We start from the raw sequence: 21,286 nt of genomic DNA, 5'->3' as shown, positions 1-21,286 counted from the left end.
ACCAATGAAATTATTTCTGTAAATTCAAGTATATAACTGAAATGAAATTTTTCCATCTTAAAAAATTTCATGCTCCTCAAAAAAATCAAACCATACAGAATTATAAAAAGTGAAAAGGAAAAATTTTCCCATCTTTCTCCTTTTCCCCATCCCATTCTCTAGAGTGGCCACTGCCAGATTTGATGTGAAGCATCCTGGACCTTTTTCTATACATACCAATATACTTTTTTGACAAAAGAAATCACATATTTACATTTTGTTCTACAGTTTCATTTTTTCACTTGATAGTATGTTATGGACAATTTTTCATTCAGGTAAGTATGTCATCTTGTTTAAGTGAAATCTATTTGTATATGACTCAAAGGAAAAAGAGCTAGGGGTGCCTGGGTGGCTCAGTCGGTTAAGCATCTGACTTCGGCTCAGGTCATGATCTCACAGCTCATGGGTTCAAACCCTGTGTCAGGCTCTGTGCTGACAGCGCAGACAGAGCTTGGAGTCTGCTTCGGATTCTGGGTCTCCCTCTCTCGCTGCCCCTCCCCTACTTGCACTCTGTCTCTTTCTCTCTCTCTCAAAAAATGAATAAACATTTAAAAATTTAAAGGAAAAAAGGGGTGCCTGCATGGCTCAGTCGGTTGAGCGTCTGATTTCGGCTCAGGTCACGATCTCACGGTTTGTGGGTTCGGGCCCTGCATGGGGCTCTGTGCTAACAACTCGGAGCCTGGAGCCTGCTTCAGGTTCTGTGTCTCCCTCTCTCTCTGCCCCTCCCCCGCTCACGCTCTGGCTCTCTCTCTCTCTCTCTCAAAAATGAATAAATGTTAAAAAAATTTTTTAGTAAAAAATTAAAGAAAAAAGAGCTAAATGAATGTCATTATGAATGTTTCTGCAAAAGATACTGAAATTGAATTTCTACTCTAAAAAAAATATGCTGTGGCTGAAGGGAAAGGGAGATTGTCCAGTGGTCGCTGCCGTTTGAATTTTCATTTCTATGAGAATACTGCTTTGTTCAGGAATTCAATTTCTACTTAAAATTTGATAGGAAATATACGATGTCTATAACTTGCTAGCCCTCTTGTGTACTGTATTGAGCTAGTAGATAGATAGATAGCAATCTGGTATAAGGCAGCGTCTCCCTGAAGTCTTGTGCTTGTGATGAGTAAGATGGTATAATATGCCAATAAGCAAATATGTACCAGAATATATTAAGGCTACAACAAAGTCCATATTTAAAAAATATCATAGGAGAAAGTAAAGATTATTACTTACTAAAAGAAAAAGGAGACTCAAGAGAAAAACAGGCTTTCTTTCAGCTCTGGAGTTTGTGTAATGTATTTTCAGGGCACCTCTGTGGTGCCAGGAGAAACCAAACAAAACCTGAACATGAGGGATACAAATCAGTGTTAACTTCCTCCATGTTTATTCTTTATAAGCTATTGTAGTTGATATCATGTAGAGTTGGGCCAAAAGTACAGAAAGAAAAATGGCCACAGGTAGACTTAGTGGTCTAAATCTAATAAGTGATTGCTGTAAGCTACGTGTAGACAGGAACCATGTCTGTCTTTTATCCCTGGTGCTTAGGGTAACGTTTGGCACATAGTAGAGACTCAGTAAATATCTGTTGCGTGAACGAATGGCCAGAGGTGGAGCTGCAGTACCAAGAAAGGAGAGTGGTGCTTCAGAAGCCATGGGATTAGAGTTTTAAGGAAGAAGTAAGTATCGGCTGCAAACACAACACAGGGCTTCCAAGGTCAAGTATGAAAAATGTTCACCAGATTTGGCAGTTAGCACATCACTGTTGACTTGAAGAGAACAATTTTCATGAAGTCTTCTTTAACACTGCTTCATTCTCTGACACATTGCTACTTCCTCTACAGTCCCTTATTACTTTCTCCATCATTGAAATTGTGAGTGTATAATCTTCATGAGGCGCTGAAAGGCATCAAGGTCAAGGACCTGTCTTGTTTTTGTTAGTTTGTTCTGTTTTGTTTTTTAATTTTTATCTTTATATCACCAGAACCTGGCACTGTACTTGGCTTAAAAATGCAGAGTTAAGGCCTGTTATGAATTGTACTCTACAGGAAAAGGTGTTTTAAAGTCATTATGTGGTTATTTTTTCCAATGGCTGTAGAGATATGATGTGACTGTTCAGCCAAGACTGTTATATGTATTTTTTTTTTATTTTAATGTGTATTTATTTTTGAGAGAGAGAGAGAGAGACAGAGTGCAAGTGGGGAAGGAACAGAGAGAGAGAGGGAGACACAGAATCTGAAACAAGCTCCAGGTTCTGAGCTGTCCGCACAGGGCCCAACGCGGAGCTCAAACTCGAGAACGGTGAGATCATAACCTGAGCCGAAGTCAGATGCTTAACCGACTGAGCCACCCAGGCGCCCCGTATGTATTTTTTTAAGTTGCCGAATGGAATAGTGGTTCATTTAGGAAAGAAAGAAGCATTTTCAGGTTCTTTAGGGCTTTTCATCAGATAGTCCTGAATGTAAATCATACCTTTGTCCAGTGAGATTTATTACCCCAGTTCCCCTCTGGATAGTTTCTGGCTTCTTGAATTTCTGGTCCAGATTCTGAGTGAGGTTCTGTTACTCCAGTTTGAGAGATCAGACCTCTTATCTTGGAAACTAAACATCTTAATTTGCATTTGATCCACATTCTACATAATGTAAAGAGCCTAGCTACAGTCTCGAAGATTAGATTTACTTCTCTTTTTACCTTTTCTGGACCTAGTTTGTGATAAATATCTAAGAATTGAGAGAGTTCAAGCTCAGTTTCTTTGGGATCTGTGGACCATTGCATAGTTTCTTTAGGAATTAGCTATATGGATTTCTTCTCTTTTTAAATCTGGCACTGATTTTTTTTTTAAGGGAGCTTTCTACTGCTACTAGGATTTGATTTGATTTTTTAATTTTAATGATTCACATTGGAACACGTGTGTATCCCCCTGCACTGTTCACTGTCAGATAATACTTTAGGCTTGTTTTGGTAGAGTACTCATTTTCTTAGGAGGAAGGTTATTTTGGGTATTGACAGAAAGATTCTCAAAGGATATGTGAGCTTGAGAGTGATCACAAACATCCTTTTCTCCTTGGTTGAGCAGGACTGCTCACCAACTTGACTGGTATTTTCACTGAAACCTTTCAGGAAGCAATAATACTTGTTTTCCCTCTCTCACCAGAACCGTGAAGCTTGCAGCTTTCTTCTCACATCTCTGCAGAGGTCAATTAACTTAGAAATGACAAAAAGAATTTTCTTGATTTGGGTGGAAAATCCGCTTTCCTGAGCTGTCATTAGAATTACCACTACTTAAGGACATTTGGATTTGAATTCTATATGATTCTGTAGGTTACTGCCAATCCTTATTTGAAATAAGGCCAAGTATAGATTTATTTCCTTGACAAGACATTTGCAATTACACTGCTCTAAGGAGAGAGAGAAGCAAAGTATATTTGGAAAAACATTTCTTTTTTTTTTTTTTTTTTTTAAATTTTTTTTTAACGTTTATTTATTTTTGAGACAGAGAGAGACAGAGCATGAACGGGGGAGGGGCAGAGAGAGAGGGAGACACAGAATCGGAAACAGGCTCCAGGCTCTGAGCCATCTGCCCAGAGCCTGACGCGGGGCTCAAACTCACGGACCGCGAGATCGTGACCTGAGCCGAAGTCGGACGCTTAACCGACTGAGCCACCCAGGCACCCCAAACATTTCTTTTTATAAACGGGTAGCTTCTTCTCCTGTAGGGCACAGTGATAATTCATAGATGACCTTATCTTTCATTCATTTTTGTGTTGTTTTGGGAATCACTCGTTAAAAAATTAGTTCTGTTTTTCTGTATTGTGACCCTTTAGGGACTATGAAATTGAATTCACTTTCCACTTACTCCTTTTCCCCCTACGATAGCTCCAGCACCTTTATTATTCCCACAGAGACCCTGTTAGTTTATATGTCTCTTTGCTGGACTCCTCTTTTCTTCCTAATCTGTGAAGCCTACTGTTGACCATCTTACTTCTAGTAAGTTCCTGACTGCTGCAGAATAGAGAGCAGTATTTTTAGCTTTATGGAAATGGTGTGGTTATAGACCCTTTTGAGAGTCTGATGAAAAACCATGGATCTTCCACCCAGAAAACTGTATATTACATATAGAATTTTGTTTAGTTTCTGTACATTCATGGATCTCTTTATCTCATTACCACCCCATTCAAGAATTCCTGGGATAAGAACCCCTCCCCCGCTCATGCTGTGTCTCTCTCTGTCCCAAAAATAAATAAAAAACGTTGAAAAAAAAAAAAAAAAGGGGCGCCTGGGTGGCGCAGTCGGTTAAGCGTCCGACTTCAGCCAGGTCACGATCTTGCGGTCCGTGAGTCCGTGAGTTCGAGCCCCGCGTCAGGCTCTGGGCTGATGGCTCGGAGCCTGGAGCCTGTTTCCGATTCTGTGTCTCCCTCTCTCTCTGCCCCTCCCCTGCTCATGCTGTGTCTCTCTCTGTCCCAAAAATAAATAAAAAACGTTGAAAAAAAAAAAAGAATTCCTGGGATAAGAAAACATCTGGGTGTCTTATCCTTTTGGGGTGGGTATGCATTTATTTATTTATTTATTGAGGTGTCTTGACATACAGTGTTATATTAATTGCAGGTGTACACCATAGGGATTCGACAATTCTATACATCGCACTATTCTGAACACAGTAGTGGTGACAATAGTCGCCGTCTGTCAGCATACAACACTATTGCAATATTATTGACCATGTTCCCTATGCTGTCGTTTTCACCTCTGAGACTTATTTTAGAACTGGAAGTTTGTACCTCTTAATACCCTTCACCTATTTCACCCATGCTCACACCCACCACCCCTCTGGCAACCAACAGTTCGTTCTCTGTATTTTAAGAGTCTGTTTTTTGTTTGCTTGTTCATTTTTTTTGGGGGGGGGTTTAGATTCCATATATAAGTGAAATCATATGGCATTTGTCTTTCTCTGTCTGACTTAGCATTATACCCTCTAGCTCCATCCGTGTTGTTGCAAATGGCAAGGTTTCATTCTTTTTAATGGCTGAATAATACTGCATTGTGTACGTGTGTGTGTGTGTGTGTGTGTGTGTACACCACATCTTTATCCAGTCATCTCTTGATGACACTTGCACTGCTTCCATATCTTGGCTGCTGTAAATAATGGTGCAAAAAACATGGGGGTGCATGTATCTTTTCAAATTAGTGTTTTCATTTCCTTTGGGCAAATTAGATATTTTATCCTTTTTTGGTCATGTTAAAAATGGTTTGCCAACTCCACCACCATCTTTTATCAAAAATACTTCAAAGCTATTTTGCATTTAGTAGAGTAATAGAGTTAAATAGCTGAACCCCTTGTCATGCTTGAGAGCACAGACTTAAAAACTGAGAAGGCACACAAACAGCTAGCAATCCAAACACATGGACAAGGACAGGTATATCAGCTATGTAAATAAGTGTGTGTGTTTTTATATATTTTGGGGTTATTATTAGTGGGTATTTCTTTAGTTATATGCTGCAAAGAAAATGGGGAAGGAAGAGGTCCCATCTGCAAAATATTTTTAATGTGTATTTTTGATAGAGAGACAGAGTGTGAGCAGGGGAGGGCAGAGAGAGAGGGGGAGACATGGAATCTGAAGCAGGCTCCAGGCTCTGAGCTGTCAGCACAGAGCCCGACGCGGGGCTTGAACTTACAAACCGCAAGATCATGACCTGAGCCGAAGTCAGATGCTTAACCAACTGAGCCACCCAGGCGCCCCTAATTTTTCCTGTATTTTAAAGAAGAGCATTGAGGTGTTAAAAGGTTAGTTGAGGTTTAGGTTTCAAAACTGAAGTCATGTAAGGTCTGTATTCTTCATGTATAGGCTGGAATTGTAACTACAAGGCAAGTCCCCATAGGTAGCGTTGTCAGTGTACCATAAGCAGTTCTTGTTGCATTGGCTTGCAGAAGGAGGCCTGTGGCCTGTATGCAGCCTATTTACTCGAGCATCCTGTATTGCTATCAACAAGAGCAAGCTTATCTGAGAACTTTTGCAGTCTGTCTCCCTCAGTATTTTGAGGACCAGGCTACTGGTGGCCGTAGGAGATTAGAGCTCTGGAAATTTGAGCTGCGGGCTTATCACTGAAACTGTCCTTGATGGTGAGCCAGCTCTGGCTGGCTGTATGTGTGTCCTAAATATCTTGATGGAGGACTTTGTTTTCTTTCTAGTTTATTTTTGTTTGGCACAGTCAGCTTGTGTAAGGATACAACTTTGAAAGAATACATCTTTGAAAGAACACATGGCCTGAGATTTTAACTGAAAGAGACTTCTTTGTTCATATAATAGCTTATAATAATCAGAGTAGGTCTGGCATGAGAGTTGCACATATACATATGGTGTATTTTTTAGCCTTTGCATCCTAATAAATACTAGGTTTAATTCAGGGATCACCTACCCTGTGAAGCCTTTCCTAATTCCTTTTTCCCCTCTCACTTCCCAGAATTGGCCACTTCCTCCTCTGTGCCTCTACTAAACCCTGTATGAATTTTTTCACTTCATTCTGTTGCCCTATTTGTTTAAAAAAATTTTTTAATGTTTTATTTATTTTTAAGACCGAGAGAGAGCATGAGTGGGGATGGGGCAGAGAGAGAGGGAGACACAGAATCCAAAGCAGATTCCAGGCTCCGAGCTGTCAGCACAGAGCCCGATGCGGGACTCGAACTCACGAACCATGAGATCATGACCTGAGCCAAAGTCGGACACTCAACCGACTGAGCCACCCAGGCGCCCCTGCCCTATTTGTTTATATTCTATCTTACTGTACTAGACTTTAAGTTTCTCGAGGGTATGGTCTGTATCGTCCTCATTTCTGTCTGGCACATAGAAAGTATTCAAAAATGTTTTAAGAATGAATGAATGGGTAAATGAACAGTATATTAAAGAATAATTAAAGTTAAGGATTAAAACCTCAGATGCCTTCAGGGTCTAGGCATAAATGAGTTAAGCAGACCTGGGCTGGTAACCTGCAGAACACACACCTTATCTAAAAGGGGCAGCTGCTCCTCAGCCCTGGCCCATTGGTGCTTTGTGGGAATGATGGCTCTGTGTGGCCACATCTTTTCATTCTTCAAGAGAAGCCAGACATTTGGGGTTTTACATGAAATTTCTTGCTCATTAAACATTGTCAACTAAGTACGATTTTTCTAAACTTTTTATTGAAGTATAATTTACATACAAAAAAGTGTTTATGTTATAGGTGTATAGCTCAATCTGTCTTCACAAACTGAAATGATTTTTTATGTGGGCTAAACAAAACTGGATTGACTTCCAAGCCACCAGTCTGCAACCTATGACAAAGGCCATGGGGGAACTGTATAGTCTAGTTAAGAATCACCAAATTGGGTGGCTCAGTCAGTTAAGTGTCCAACTCTTGATTTTAGCTCAGGTCATGATCTCACGGTTTGTGGGTTTGAGCCTCGTGTTGGACTCCATGCTGACAGTGCAGAATCTGCTTGGGATTCTCTCTCTCTCTGTTCCTCCCCCACTTGCTCGTTCTCTCTCTCAAAATAAATAAAATAAACTTAAAAAAAAAAAAAAAAAAAGAATCACCAAACTGGTAAAAGTGTCTCGAAGCAATGCGTGGACTTTATTTGGATTTTGATTCAAAGAAATCAAATGTAAAAGAACCTTTATGAAACAATTGGGGAATTTAAATATTGACTGGGTATTTAATAATATTAAAGAATTATTGTGAGTTATTTCAGATGTAATATAGTTGGTTTGTTTTTTTTATAAATATAGATTCAATTTTTTAGAGCAGTTCAGAGAAAAATCGAGTGGGAGGTACAGAGTTCCCATATACCCCCTACCTCCACATATGCATAGGCTCTCCCATCATCAACATCCCCTACCAAAGTGGTATGTTTGTTACATTTGCTGAACCTACATTGGCACATTATAATCACCCAAAGCCCATAGTTTACATTAGGGTTCATTCTAGGTGTACATTCTGTGAGTTTTGACAAATGTATAATGATACATATCTACCACTGTAATATCATATGGAGTATATTTTAGAAGAGTCCTCAAAAGGATGCCTGCGTGGCTCAGTTGGTTAAGCATCTGACTTGATTTCAGCTCAGGTCATGATTTCAGAGTCATGTGATTGAGCCCCACCTCTGGCTCTGTGCTGCACATGGAGCCTGCTTGAGATTCTCTCTCCTTCACTTTCCTTCTCCCTCTCTCCCTCTGCCCCTCTCCTGCGCACGCATACTCTCTCCATAGATAGATAGATAGATAGATAGATAGATAGATAGGACCTTTTAAAAAAAGAAGAGTCCTCAAAGACATGTACTAAAACAATTTGTGGATGAAATAAATGAAATGATACTGGAATTTGCTTCAGAAATGATACTGGAATGTGCTTCAGAATAATTTGGGAGGAGTGTAAACGTTGAGGTTTAAATGAAATGAAACTAACCCTGTATTGGTAATCATTGAAGCTGGGTAATGGGTACATGAAAGTTCATCATATTAGTGTCTCCGTTTTGGTATGGATTTGAAATTTTCCACCTCCAAAATTAGAGCAAGAGTCCAAGTTAAAGCCGAAGCATGATTTGAGGCTAGGATACCATGGGACACTACTGCCAGTGCCAGAAATAAATTTCTGGAACTGAAGTCTGCAAAGGTCATGGCATTTTCCTTTCTTTTGTAGGGCCCGAAAGTCAGTATACTAAGACTGCCCAGGAAATTGTGAATGTCTGTTACCAGACACTGACTGAGGTACGTGGTAGGGAGGGGGTCCCCTTGGGATGTAGCATCCTGGAATCTCTTTGTTCCCTTGGGTGAGGAGGCCTTCCCTGCCTATCTGATTTTCAAATGTAACCTCCTGCCCCCCCAACCTCACCCCTCATCCCTTATTTCCTTTCCTGCTTTATTTTCCTGACTAGCACTAAATGTTCTTAACAAACTATGTAATGATTTACTGTAATTATCGTATGTGACCTGCCACTGGAAATAAGGTCCATGAAGACAAGGATTTTTGTCTGCTTTGTTTACTTTTATATCCCCAGTGCCTAAGACACATGTTCAATGAATTCACTAATATTCTTTATTTCTCAGTATGATGAGCATTTGACTCAACTCGAGAAGGATATATGTACAGCTAAGGAAGCTGCTTTGGAGGAAGCAGAATTAGAAAGCTTGGACCCCATGACTCCAGGGCCTTACACACCTCAGGTGAGTTTGAAGACTAAGAACTGCCTCTTATAGTTTGCTTATTAGTTTGGGAAATTGGGAGCATGTTAACAGATACATTTACTGAGATACCCTTCTTCTCTGTCCTTCCTCTTCATATGCCTTTCGTGTGCTTTCTTGTCTTCTCAAAGGCTAAGGTGAGTGAGGGCCATGGGTCTTGGTGGCCTTGTTGAATCCAGAAGAAGCAGGTGTGGGATGAATGAGTGGGGTGGGGCCTTAGTTGTTTAGGCAGTGTTCACAAATACCAGATTCCTGACTGCCATGGCCAAACGTGTCTTCTGGAGTCTCTGGAGTTCCCTTGCCCATGAAATGGGGCTCGAAGACTTCCCTAAAGTATAGAATTCTCAGTTACAGACATTGGCCACGTTGTTCCTGTGCCTTATAGGCCTGATGACTCATTCCCTCTGAGGTATCTCAGTGTAGCTCAGACGTCACCCATTTTCCTGGATTGACTCCTTTTCCTTATAAATGAAGACTGGTAACATTTATAACTTTTTTAAAGTTACATGTCAAAAGAGTAGGGAGCAAGATTAATAAGAAATTCATAGTCTTTGTGTTGAATATATTGAAAATTTTGGACATAAGAGAGAGTATGTTTCCAGATTTCAAGAATAGGACTTATCAGAATATGGCTGGTGCTTGGTTTCTGTATTGAAGGCACTGTGGTAAAGTGGGAAGTACATGAATTTTGGCGATGAAACATGCCTGGGTTTGAATCTTAATTCTGCTATTACCTAGCTTTGTGAACTTGGGGAGTTAAGCCCTTTAACTCTGTCTTCACTTCTCTAAAATGTACTTTCTGAGATGATTATAAACATCAAATGAGTTAATTTGCCTGGCACGTAGTAGACATTCAGTAAATGCTTCCTTGTCTGTATGACAACTGTCTACAAAGTTCTGAGGAGCCCTTTCAAATTTAGCCAAATATTTTAATGCAAAATCCTCCCTGTTCCCACCGGAAAACTTTTTTTCATTCTACTCTGAACTGATACTGCCACCTGTGTGCTCTGTGTTGGACTCTTGCTGTTTGTATCTCATTCGTGCACCCTCCCTCTCTGTCTTTTACTCTCTTTCACCCCAAAACCTAGGTGGCTGAGGGGCCAAGTATAAAGAGCCCTAAGATACTTCTTCCAGGCCCAGAACAAGGGAAGGCTCTTGGAGTATGTGGGCAGATTGGGGCTGGGGGGCTTGGATGAGTGATGTTGCCCAGGAAGGCCCTTTTTGCTAATAGGCCCACAGCTCCTGCAAGGCCCTTTCTGGTAAGTTAAAGCCTGGGTTTTGGCCGTCATTCCTCAGAAGAGTGTAGCCACGGAGTGGCACGCGGTTTGCTCTAGTCTGTGACAGTGGAAACCTAGTCCTCTGTGAATCAAACCCTTAGACCCAAAAGTTATCTTCCTTTCTTTTCCTCCTGCTCCCACATGGCCTCAGGTGGATGAGGAGAGCCTGGCCACTGTTCTCCCTCCTGAGCTGGAGCTGTTGCCCAGGCCAGTCACAGGGGCTCCCATGAAGAGTAGGGCGTAGATGGTGCCTCTTCATCACTCCCAAGTCGCCCTCTCGCCATTGCCTTCACTCATATACACATCTTGAAATGTAAGCCCGGTGCGTTTTCCCTTTCCCTGAGGAAGATGAGTCTGAGTAATTGTCCTTATTCATCACGACTTTCAAACCCAAATGTTACGAAAGCGTGTTTGTGTAAGTTTAACCTGTTGTAATTCTGGTTGTATAGAAACATAACAGTAATCATACGTTACTTCCGGCCTTAAATGGTGGTAGTCAAGACTGTATTTTCACTCAGCTGTTTCTACTGCTCTCGTGTTGCATCGCACATTCTGCTTAACACTATCTAAAATTGCTCACTTTGCAGTTTCCCACTAGCCCCTCATTCCCTGATCTTCTCTTCTGTTCAGCCACGAGTTTATCTGCTCTGAATGCTTTCAATTCCGTTTTGCCTCTCTTTCTCCAAAACCCTCTTCAATCAGCCTTGCTTGTTTGCTTTAAAAAAAAGAAAACCCACAAAGTAACACCAATGTGGGGTTTTTGTTAAACGCAACATGTTCATTTGGAAATAATAAAGGAGAAATAAATTACCTAGAGTTAAGTCCACCATTCAGAAAGAACCAATTGCTGTGAACATGTTGGTTTGTTTCCTTCAAATCTGCAGTGTGATATGTGTGTGTGTGTGTGCATGTGCACACAAGTGTATATAGACACACTTTATTTTAAAGTTTTTTAATATTTATTTTTGAGAGAGACTGTGAGAGCAAGCAGGGGAGGGGCAGAGAGAGAATAGTTTTTGAAAATGTGATTTTTAAACAGCCGCGTAATATTTCTGCCCTTCGCCAGATTTTTAGAGAACTCTTTCTTACTTCTCCAGCCTGTTGTCTGTCAGTTCCTCCTGCCCTCCTGTCACTGAAAAGTCCATTTGCTAAATCCCTGTTCTCTCCAGGACAGGGAAGAGGGAAGGGATCTATAATTTATTGAATACCAGGCATGGGGTAAGGAGCTTACACATACCTCTTCATTCTCCCAACAACCTTAGGAGGCAGACATTATCACCCATGTTTTATAATTGAGGAAACCAAGGCTTAGAGTGATTAAATAATCTCTTGAAGTTACTCACCTAGCAGGTGGTGGAGCCAGGACTCAAACCCAGGATGTTTTGTTCCAAAGCCCACGTTTTTTCACCACACCATTTTGCCTCATAGCATCATCCTCTGATGAGCTCATAAACGATTAACCCACTACATGCTCTTGTTGGAATTGCAATTCCTTTATCCCATTTCCTGTTAGATGTCTCTAAGCCAGTCAAAATTGAACAGGTACGAAGCCCCAGGTCTGAAAACAATAAGGCAAGGCTTAGAAGACACTAGGTTATTGAGCAGAAAGGCTGTCAGGACATAGAATTGCCCCATAGCTTTGATGCTTTTCCACTTCAGGCTTCAGATCATATACATCAGATGCTTCTCTGCTAGAATGAGCAGCATTTGAAAGATTCCCAAAAACCTGTGCACAAAGCTGTGTCAAACTATTTTCTCTTTAAATGGATTGCTCTGCATGACCTTCTTCTGCAGTGAATGCTCTAAAGGGGAGTTCTGTATTTCTTACTCCCTTTTCCTAAATAGAAGCTAAGTTGTACATTTGTGCCACAGCCTCCTGATTTGTATGACACCAACACATCCCTCAGTATGTCTCGGGATGCCTCTGTGTTTCAAGATGAGAGTAATATGTCTGTCCTGGACATTCCCGCTGCTGCCACTCCAGAAAAGCAGGTGACACAGGTAGGATGTTCTTTTTCTCTTCATGACATTGGTGATATGCTTTGGTGGGGAGTGGGAGAATGGTGGTGATATATGACATGTATCATGGATGATTAGGCCCTTTTGGCCCTAAGAATGAAGCCTTACCAATGTGATTTCAAGGCAGGCTGGTGGCAGGTCACATGACTTGCGTTGTCTTCTCTCTGCCCCCACGGGCAGAGTCAGGCACAACAGAACTTCAGGGAAGGCACAAGTATGAAAAGTGTATGAGGCATCAGAGCAACCTCACAGGTGACTAGAAAGACCAACTAACTGCATTCAGAGACAGAGTTCAAAATAATTGGCCCTGCTACTGTACTGTATGTATGCTAAATCTAAATTAAAATTATTTATGAAATTCAATTAAATTTGAGAGATTGGCCTGTTCTAGAGGTGTCAGAAGATACTCCTCTTCTGAAGCCAAAAATCTTACCGGCTGTATCAGCTGACCTCAGTCAGGAGATTTGTTCCACTGGAGAGTACAAAACCCAGGACAGTTTTTCTGTCCCAGAGAATCTGACAGAAGCTGAGGAAAGCTTCAGTTAGGAAGGAAGAGTCTCCTTGTGATGATACAGCAAGAGTAGACCAAGGACCTTCCTATTCTTTGAGTCTGTTGTTGTTGTTGTTGTTGTTGTTGTTGTTTTAACTCTACCAGTGATTTCCAAAGAATGAATGGGACGAAGCACACATGCCTTGAGCTGTGTAAACAGCCCCCACTAGCTGTGCGGTTGGCTGGGATATCAGGGAGGAGCATCCGTCCTGGGTGAGAGCCTTTGGTTAACTCCTCCTACAGGCACGTCCCTCAATGATGTGCTATTTGTGTTCCTTACTCAGATGCGCCAGGGCCGAGGTAGGCTGGGCGAGGAAGACTCTGATGTAGATATTGAAGGGTATGATGATGAGGAGGAGGATGGGAAACCTAAGACTCCAGCCCCAGTGAGTATGCTTACAGAAAGCTTATGGTTACATTATGCCCTTATATGATAGGAGCCCCACTAGTACAGGGCAGGCAAATCCCAGGGTGATACCAGAGAGTCTCCATAGTGAGGCCCAATCCGACTTTAATCCTTGGAATCAGCTAAACCAATCTATCCACCACAATTACTTAACTTCTTGTGAGGCAGCAAGGGTGGTGCTGGTGGTGGCTTGTGGTCTCTCACTCGGTCCCTTGATGGGACTTTGACCCCAACTGGTCTTGTTCAGGAAGGTGAAGATGCAGATGGTGATCTCGCAGATGAAGAGGAAGGAACTGTGCAGCAGCCTCAAGCCAGTGTCCTGTATGAGGATTTGCTTATGTCTGAAGGAGAAGATGATGAGGAAGATGCCGGCAGTGACGAAGAAGGAGATAATCCTTTCTCCGGTAAGTCGTGTTCCTTGGTTTCTGTTCCGGGTAGCTCACCGTAGCACCCTGAGGACTGGAGAGGAAACTCCCAGCCACATACGCTCTTACCAGAAGCTGCTCTTTTCTTGCAGTCCCATTACTAGACTCAGAGGACTGAGCACTCACTTGTAGGATTACATTCATTAGCCTTAGAGGAGGTGAAGAGATATAACCTAGAGAGTGAAAAAGACGACAGTGGGAAAGGCAATGCCTGAGTAACATCTGTGAGTTGAATACTTGACGAAGATGGGAAAGAAGTATTATATTCGTAACAGGGAAGGAAAATAAGAAAGACCCCGCTTTACTCAACCAAAAGAAAGAATGAGATCTTGCCATTTGCGACAACATGGATGGACCTAGAAGGTACTATGCTAAGTAAAATAAGTCAGAGAAAGACAAAATACCATATGATCACTCATGTGCAATTTAAGAAACGAAACAAAACAAACCAAAAAGAGCTGAAACAGACTCATAAGTACAGAGAACAAACCGATGGCTGCCGCAGCGCAGCAGGGTGAGGGGCAGGGAAAATGGGTGAAGAGGAGTGGGAGGTACAGTCTTCCAGTTATGAAATGAATAAGTCACAGGAATAAAAGGCACAGCATAGGGAATTAGTCAGTGATACTGTAATAGTATTACATGTTGACGGATGGCAGCTACACTGTGGTAAGCATAGTGTAATGTATATTGTCAAATCACTGTGTTGTACACCCAAAACCAATACAACATTGTATGTCAATTATACTTCAATTAAAAAAAAAATCCCTCTTGGTTTATTTTGTCAATTACTGGCAGTGGCAGAGAAAAAGTGTAGGAGATGATGGGGGAAAAATAACCAAGATTGGACTGCAATGAGAAAAGGAAGTGGTTATTTGGGTCCTGTTTCCAAACTACGGTCTTGCCGATATTGTCCCTAGGCACTCCGAGGTGAGGGATCCACAGTGCCTGTGTGGATATATGGCCGTAACTAGTTTTGGAAGACCAAGCCAAAGATGTTAATTCTGTCAAGCTTATCTCAGGCCCTCCTTCTTTTCACAGCTATCCAGCTGAGTGAAAGCGGAAGTGACTCTGATGTGGGGTCTGGTGGGATAAGACCCAAACAGCCCCGCATGCTTCAGGAGAACACAAGGATGGGCATGGAAAATGAAGAAAGCATGATGTCCTATGACGGAGACGGTGGGGAGGCTTCTCATGGTTTGGAGGATAGCAACATCAGGTAATTGGCAGCAATGTGCTACAGGGCTGTGGCATCAGTGCCCAGCTCTGATGTCAGAGGGCCCAGCATCAGATTAGTTTCATCCAGCAGAGATTTCCTGAGCACCTAGAGCCAGACACTGTGCTAGCCCCTTGAGGATACACAGAGGAGCAAGCCATATCCTGCCCTTGAGGACCTCACAGTCTAGTGGAGGAAGCTGATGCAAACAAAATCATTGGATATAATGTGCTAAGTGCTATAGCATAAGTTAAGTACAAAGTGCCAAGTCACCACTGAGGAGGGAGTACCTCACTCTGCTTGGAGTGATCACGGAACGTTTTGCAGGTGAGGGAACATTTGAACTGGACCTGACAGGCTGAATAGGTGTCTATTAAGTAGAAAAGTGGCAGCAGGTGAGGAAATCCTTAGAGACTGGACAGTATGTTCAGAGGCTCACTGAAATAGAAGAAGGATGTTCTCGAGTAAAGGGAGGTTGTTGGGAGGTTGTTGGCTCCAGAAGTAGCAGGGGATTATATTGCAGAGGACCTTAAATGGCATGTTGAGACATTTGGAGTTTGGGTAATGGGGATCATCACTTCAAGGAAAGGGAAGGTTTTTGTGTTAAATAACTCTAGGGAAATGGTAAGGATTTCAACTGGGATGTGTTAGAAGCGTGGGGGAAAGGAAGGGACATACAAGAGCTGTTGAGAGGATAGATCAGTTGCATTCAGGAGGTAGGGAAGTAAGATATTTCATGAATGGGAATGTCACTGAGCTAGGAAAGAGGAAGAACAGGTATTAGATGAGGTGGGAAAGGAGGAGAAAATGAATTTGTCTTTGGATACGTTAGATTTAAGACACGTCAGATACATCTAGCCAGAGGTATGCAACAAGCAGTTAGGGTCTTTATTGACTCATTAAGCAAATATTTATATCACAACTTAAAGAGCAAGTAAGATGCGGTCCCTTCCTTCAAGGAGTTCAGGCTACTGGGAAACTTAGAGCAGGTAAATAGACAATCGTAGTGTGACGTGAAAGTGCTGTGACAGGTAACCACAGGGTTTTTCTGGGACTTGGGTAGGATTGGGGAAGGGGAGCCACTTAGAGGAGGAAACTGAGCTAACTCAGACTAGGAATTTAGCTAGGTGAAGAAGAAAGCAAAGGGCACTTCAGAGAGCCAGAACAACATAGGAGGCATGAAACAATTCTAGAGAATGCAGGCAGCTCCATGGCTGGAGCTTTTGATCCATGATCCATGTGATGGAACCGATTTAAAGAGGTAGGTAAGGATCAAATCATGACGAGTCTGAAAGTTTGGGGCAGACACTGAACGAGAGGTAGTAGCAGATCTACATTTTGGAACGATTGCTCTGTACCCCAAAAGAAATGCAAATGGCCCATAACTGTGAAAAAAATAATGTTCCTAAGAACCAGAGAAAGTCAGTGAAACCACGAAATGCAATATTTTGCCTCTAAGATTGAGAGATGAAAATGAGTGATAATGCCCAGGGTTGGAAGAACGTGAGGAAAAACATACCGTGGTGGGTGTGAGAGAGGTATAGCAATTTATCCTTATAAACCAAAAACTTTAAAAAATGGGCATTCCCTTTGGCCCCCATCGTTCCATGTCTAGGAAGTTATCCTATGGCAATAATAAAACACCTTCATCAAGACACTTGTACAAGGAGTTTCATCACAGCACTGTTTTTAATAGTGGGAAAGTTGGAGACAGCTTAAATAGCCTGGTGAGAGACTTGTTGCATAAACCCTGTTACAGCCGTATAGCAGAACACCATACAGCTATCAAAATGATGCTCTAGATGTATGTTTATTGATGTGGAAAGATGGTCATTATAATCACTAGTGAAAAAAGCAGATTCCTAAAAGACCTTGTAGAGTATTCCAATTTTGTCAAGTAACAAAATGGTTAAGCATCTAAGTGAAGTACACAGAAAAAAAATTTGGAAGGTCATATACCCTAGTAGATTATCTCTGGGTGGTGGAGTTCTTGATGACTGTTTCTCATTTTTTCTGGTATTTACTCTGTCTTTTTTAAAACCAGTGAACATGCATTGCTTGTGTGATTTTTTTTTAAAGTAAAATTAAGAATAAACAAAAAATAAAGAGCACTCTGGCGGAAGTGTGAAGAATTCATTGGAGGAGAGCAGGACTGGAGGCATGAAGACTGAGTTCAGTGGTGCAGGCCAGAGAAAACAAGGGACTAAGCTAAGGCAGGCAGAGTAGAGGTGGAAAGGAGGGGACAGAGAGAAGATCTGTTGAAGAAGTAGAATCTTCAACACTGTTGACTAATTAGAAACACAGATGAGTGAAGCTATAAATGGTACATGAAACCATGAGGCTGTGAGAACATGTATGGCCCCGTAAGCTGGCAGTGTGGTGTTTGGGCGCGCTTTATTTCGGGTTCTTAATGTATATTGAAGTTGGCAGGGCGATGTTTTGAACGGGATCGTTTTCCTCTTGGGGACCTGTAGAACAGTCCAGAATGAGTCATTTTAGTGTCCAGGGGAGGTGAGATGGGCTGATCCCTCGGTGGCACCGAGAACAGGACTGGTCATCTAGAGGATGGTGCCCGAGCTTGAGAGATGACATGTTTCTCTTCTCAGTTATGGGAGCTATGAGGAGCCTGACCCCAAGTCGAACACCCAAGACACAAGCTTCAGCAGCATCGGTGGGTATGAGGTATCAGAGGAGGAAGAAGATGAGGAAGAAGAGCAGCGCTCTGGGCCGAGTGTACTAAGCCAGGTCCACCTGTCAGAGGACGAGGAGGACAGTGAGGATTTCCACTCCATTGCTGGGGACAGTGACTTGGACTCTGATGAATGAGGCTTCCTTTGGGCCTCCTTGGTCAGCCTTTCCTGGTCTCCAGCCTAGGCGGTTCACCTTCCCTGATTTGTTTATGATTATATGGTGTCTGATCCTGAAATCACTGGATTAATTTATTAAGAAATAGTAAATAAATCATAATAAGTCACCTTTTCTGATCTTCTTGGGGCAGTGCCACACTGTGATTTAAAACCAAGCAACCCCTTCTCCCCTACCACTGACAAAAGGAGAGCAATCTTTTCTGCTTCCAGCACCCTCCTTTAGCTCTACTTACTGCTCTCGGTACCCCTTTTCCCTCAGGAAGGAGGAGAAATGATGAAAGGAATAACAACTTTCTGTCCTCTTGGTGTCTTCAAAATTTGCCAAGCGTGCTGTCATCTCCGCTTTGTAATTTGCAGGCTGGAACGGGTGACAGCCCCCTTGCTGGGACAGAGAATTGGGTTCTGGTGGGCTCTGCGCCCCAGTAAACACATAAACCTATCGGACAGACTGCCCGTGGCTTTATTATTTATTCGATTATATGATGAGGCAAATGGCTACCAATCTTTGAAACGGCCTATATGTCAGAAATGATCCGTTGCCTTGTGAATGTGTTCTGTCCCCCTCCTCCCCAGGGGAAAGGGTTCCTTAGGGCAAAGACTATGTCTTCTGTTTCTTTTCATGCTTAGAACATGGGCCTATGCATAGTAGGTATTAGGTAAATGTTCCCAGAATCATAACATCCTCAAGAGATTTGTTATTGAGCGTCTCCTCCATGACAAGAACTCTGTCAGATCCTTAAGATGTAAAGGTAAAGACGACACGTTGCTTTTGCCGGAAGAGCTCGCCTTCGTGTTGGGGGAGGGGGAGTGGAATTCAAAGCATGTTTATAAATCCTTACAGTGCTCTGCGATGAGTGCAATTAAGAAGCTAGACACAAAGTATAGGGGAAAACAGAGGAGTAATCATGTTCGGAAAAACCAGGGAAGTCTTCCTAGAGGTAATTTGTAAGCTGATGGTTGAAGAATCAGTAGGAGCTTGCCAGATAAAGAAAAGTCCAGGCAGAGTGTAACATGAAGTGAAAAGGCCGAAGTCTAGAGATAGCAAAGTGTGTTCCTAGATTGATTGATTGTGCCTGCCTTGTCCCAGAAAGGATGAGAGGTGATTTATGCTGGAATGGCTAGAGATGAGCCTGAAAGACGCAGGAAGCATATCCTTGACGATAATAAGTGTGATTTATATATTATGGGAAATGATGAATTCTGGTGGGATGATTGAATCAGATTTGTGTTTTAGAAATTTTCTGTACATTGGATGAAAGAAATTGAAGAACCATATGTAACAGACAATTGTGACCCCATTTTTGTAAAAGCCCAAACCACGTGTGTATTTATGTGTGTGTATATACTTGTATATGCAAAGGAAAAGGTTTGAAAGGAGGTATGCTAAACTGTTCACAGTGATAACCTCCGGGTATTGGGATTGGAGGGGAGGGGGCAATATAGCTTTATGTATACTGGGAAGGTATTGTGCTTTTATTTCTGGATTGCCTAAAATTTTTTTATGAGTATGTACTATTTTTCTAATAAAGTTTAAAAAAATCCAGCAATAGTGTGGAGAGTGGTTTGGAGGGGGACAAATCTCGTTCAAGCAAGGGGAAATGGAGCCCAGTGTAGAGCCGTGACATTAAGATAGGGAGGAGGGGCATGAATTTGAGAGGTCTTCAGGGGAGCAGGCGGTGCAGAATCAACAGGACTTAATGACCAGTTGGCATTCAGAGGCAGAAGAAGAGGAATGGAAGATGACAGAATTTTGGTTTGGGAGATTGGGCGCGGTACATGGTATTCATTCATTTGTTCACTCAACATTTATCAAGCCCCCTGTCTTTATCAAGCAGTGTGTCTGATGCTGATACAAAAGTGAGGTCTAGTTTCTGATTGCAAGGAACTTAAGGTCTATAATGAGACACAGACATGTAAATAAATAAGTTTAATAAGACATGATCATTGCAATAAATACTTAACAAGGATCTGTGGTGACAGGAAGGAGTTTCCAACTCTGCTTGTGGAGTAAGGATGGGAAGGTTTCACAGAGGAGACCTTTGAGATGGATCATGAAGAGTAGGTAGGAGTTTGCCAGACAGAAGGGAGCAGAGGGGAGAGGGCATTCTTGGCAGAGGGAGCAGTGCTTCGGGGCATGAAGTTGCACGGTCTGTTCATGGAACAATTAGTTGAGGATGGGTGGAGTAGACGGAGCATGTGTAGTATAGTCATTACAAATCTCAGGATCAAATGTTCGTTTTGTTTTTATTTTTTTAATTTTATTTATGTGTTTAATATGATTTGGCAAATTGGTTTACATACAACACCCAGCACTCATCCCAACAAGTGCCCTCATCAGTACCCATCACCCATTTTCCCTCTCGCCCCCACCCCGTCCACCCTCAGTTTGTTCTCTCTCTCTCTCTCTCTCTCTCTCCCTCCCCCTCTCTCTCTCTCTCTCTCTCTATATATATATATATATATATATATATGTATGTATTCTTTTTTTTGCTGTTGTTCTCTATATTTAAGAGTCTTTGTGGTTTGCCTCCCTCCCTCTCTATAACAATTTTTTTTCCCCTTCCCTTCCCCCATGGTCTTCTGTTAAGTTTCTCAAGATCCACATATGATTTTTTTTAATTTAATTAAAAAAAAATTTTTTTAATTAAAAAAATTAATTTTGAGAGACAGAGACAGAGCACAAATTGGGGATGGGCAGAGAGAGAAGGAGACACAGAATCCGAAGCAGGCTCCAGGCTCCAGGCTGTCAGCACAGAGCCTGACATGGGGCTCAAACTCACAAACCGTGAGATCATGACCTGAGCCAAAGTTGGACACTCAGCCAACTGAGCGACCCAGGCACCCCTTATTTTTTTTAATTAGAGAGAGTGCGAGCAGGGGAGAGGGCCAGAGGGAGAAAGAGAGAATCCCAAGCCAGCTCCATGCTCAGCACAGAGCCCGACACAGGGCTCGATTCCACCACCCAGGGATCATGCCCTGAAATCCAGAGTCAGACCCTCAACCACAGACACTCAGGTGCCCCCAAATGCTCATCTTAGATCACGCTGGCCACAGTGTGAAAACAGATGGACCCGGGAGGGTGGTTTGATGCCAGATGAGATGATGAAAACAAGTTGGCCGAGGCATTGGCAGTAGGGGCGTAATGAGAGGGACACTTTGGTGACTGCATAATGGAAAGTGAAAGAGTGGAAGCTTGGTTTCTGACTTAGGTGACTGGGTAAGTGGTGATACTATTCATAGGTTGAGGGTGGAAGGTCAGAGAAAATCAGTAAGTTTGGTTAGAAGCATGT

At 42.3% G+C, this 21,286-nt stretch overlaps 1 protein-coding gene across 8 annotated transcripts in view; it reads left to right on the top strand.

Annotated features, from left to right (window-relative positions):
* The window catches only part of TAF1 (TATA-box binding protein associated factor 1), an 82,050-nt gene extending 62,511 nt beyond the window's left edge, over nucleotides 1–19,539 (top strand). For 3 of the 8 annotated variants that reach the window (XM_053891489.1, XM_053891488.1, XM_019428702.2), the window contains exons 33-39: nucleotides 8,698–8,765; nucleotides 9,105–9,221; nucleotides 12,389–12,517; nucleotides 13,370–13,471; nucleotides 13,739–13,895; nucleotides 14,955–15,132; nucleotides 17,736–19,539. In XM_053891489.1, coding sequence (XP_053747464.1) covers nucleotides 8,698–8,765; nucleotides 9,105–9,221; nucleotides 12,389–12,517; nucleotides 13,370–13,471; nucleotides 13,739–13,895; nucleotides 14,955–15,132; nucleotides 17,736–17,955 — 971 coding nt within the window. In that variant the 3' untranslated portion in view covers nucleotides 17,956–19,539. Of the gene's footprint in view, nucleotides 1–1,575; nucleotides 1,707–8,697; nucleotides 8,766–9,104; nucleotides 9,222–10,667; nucleotides 10,877–12,388; nucleotides 12,518–13,369; nucleotides 13,472–13,738; nucleotides 13,896–14,008; nucleotides 14,365–14,954; nucleotides 15,133–17,735 lie in introns of those variants that run through there. The other 5 variants (XM_019428706.2, XM_019428705.2, XM_053891490.1 and 2 more) reach the window with 4 other exon arrangements.
* Nucleotides 19,540–21,286: the final 1,747 nt, after the last annotated feature.

This window comes from Panthera pardus, unplaced genomic scaffold, assembly GCF_024362965.1.
Source record: "Panthera pardus isolate Hobbes unplaced genomic scaffold, ASM2436296v1 HiC_scaffold_27, whole genome shotgun sequence".
Taxonomy (NCBI): Eukaryota; Metazoa; Chordata; class Mammalia; order Carnivora; family Felidae; genus Panthera; species Panthera pardus.
Note: the sequence above shows the minus strand (reverse complement) of the source record. Positions and strands in the feature narration are given on the sequence as shown.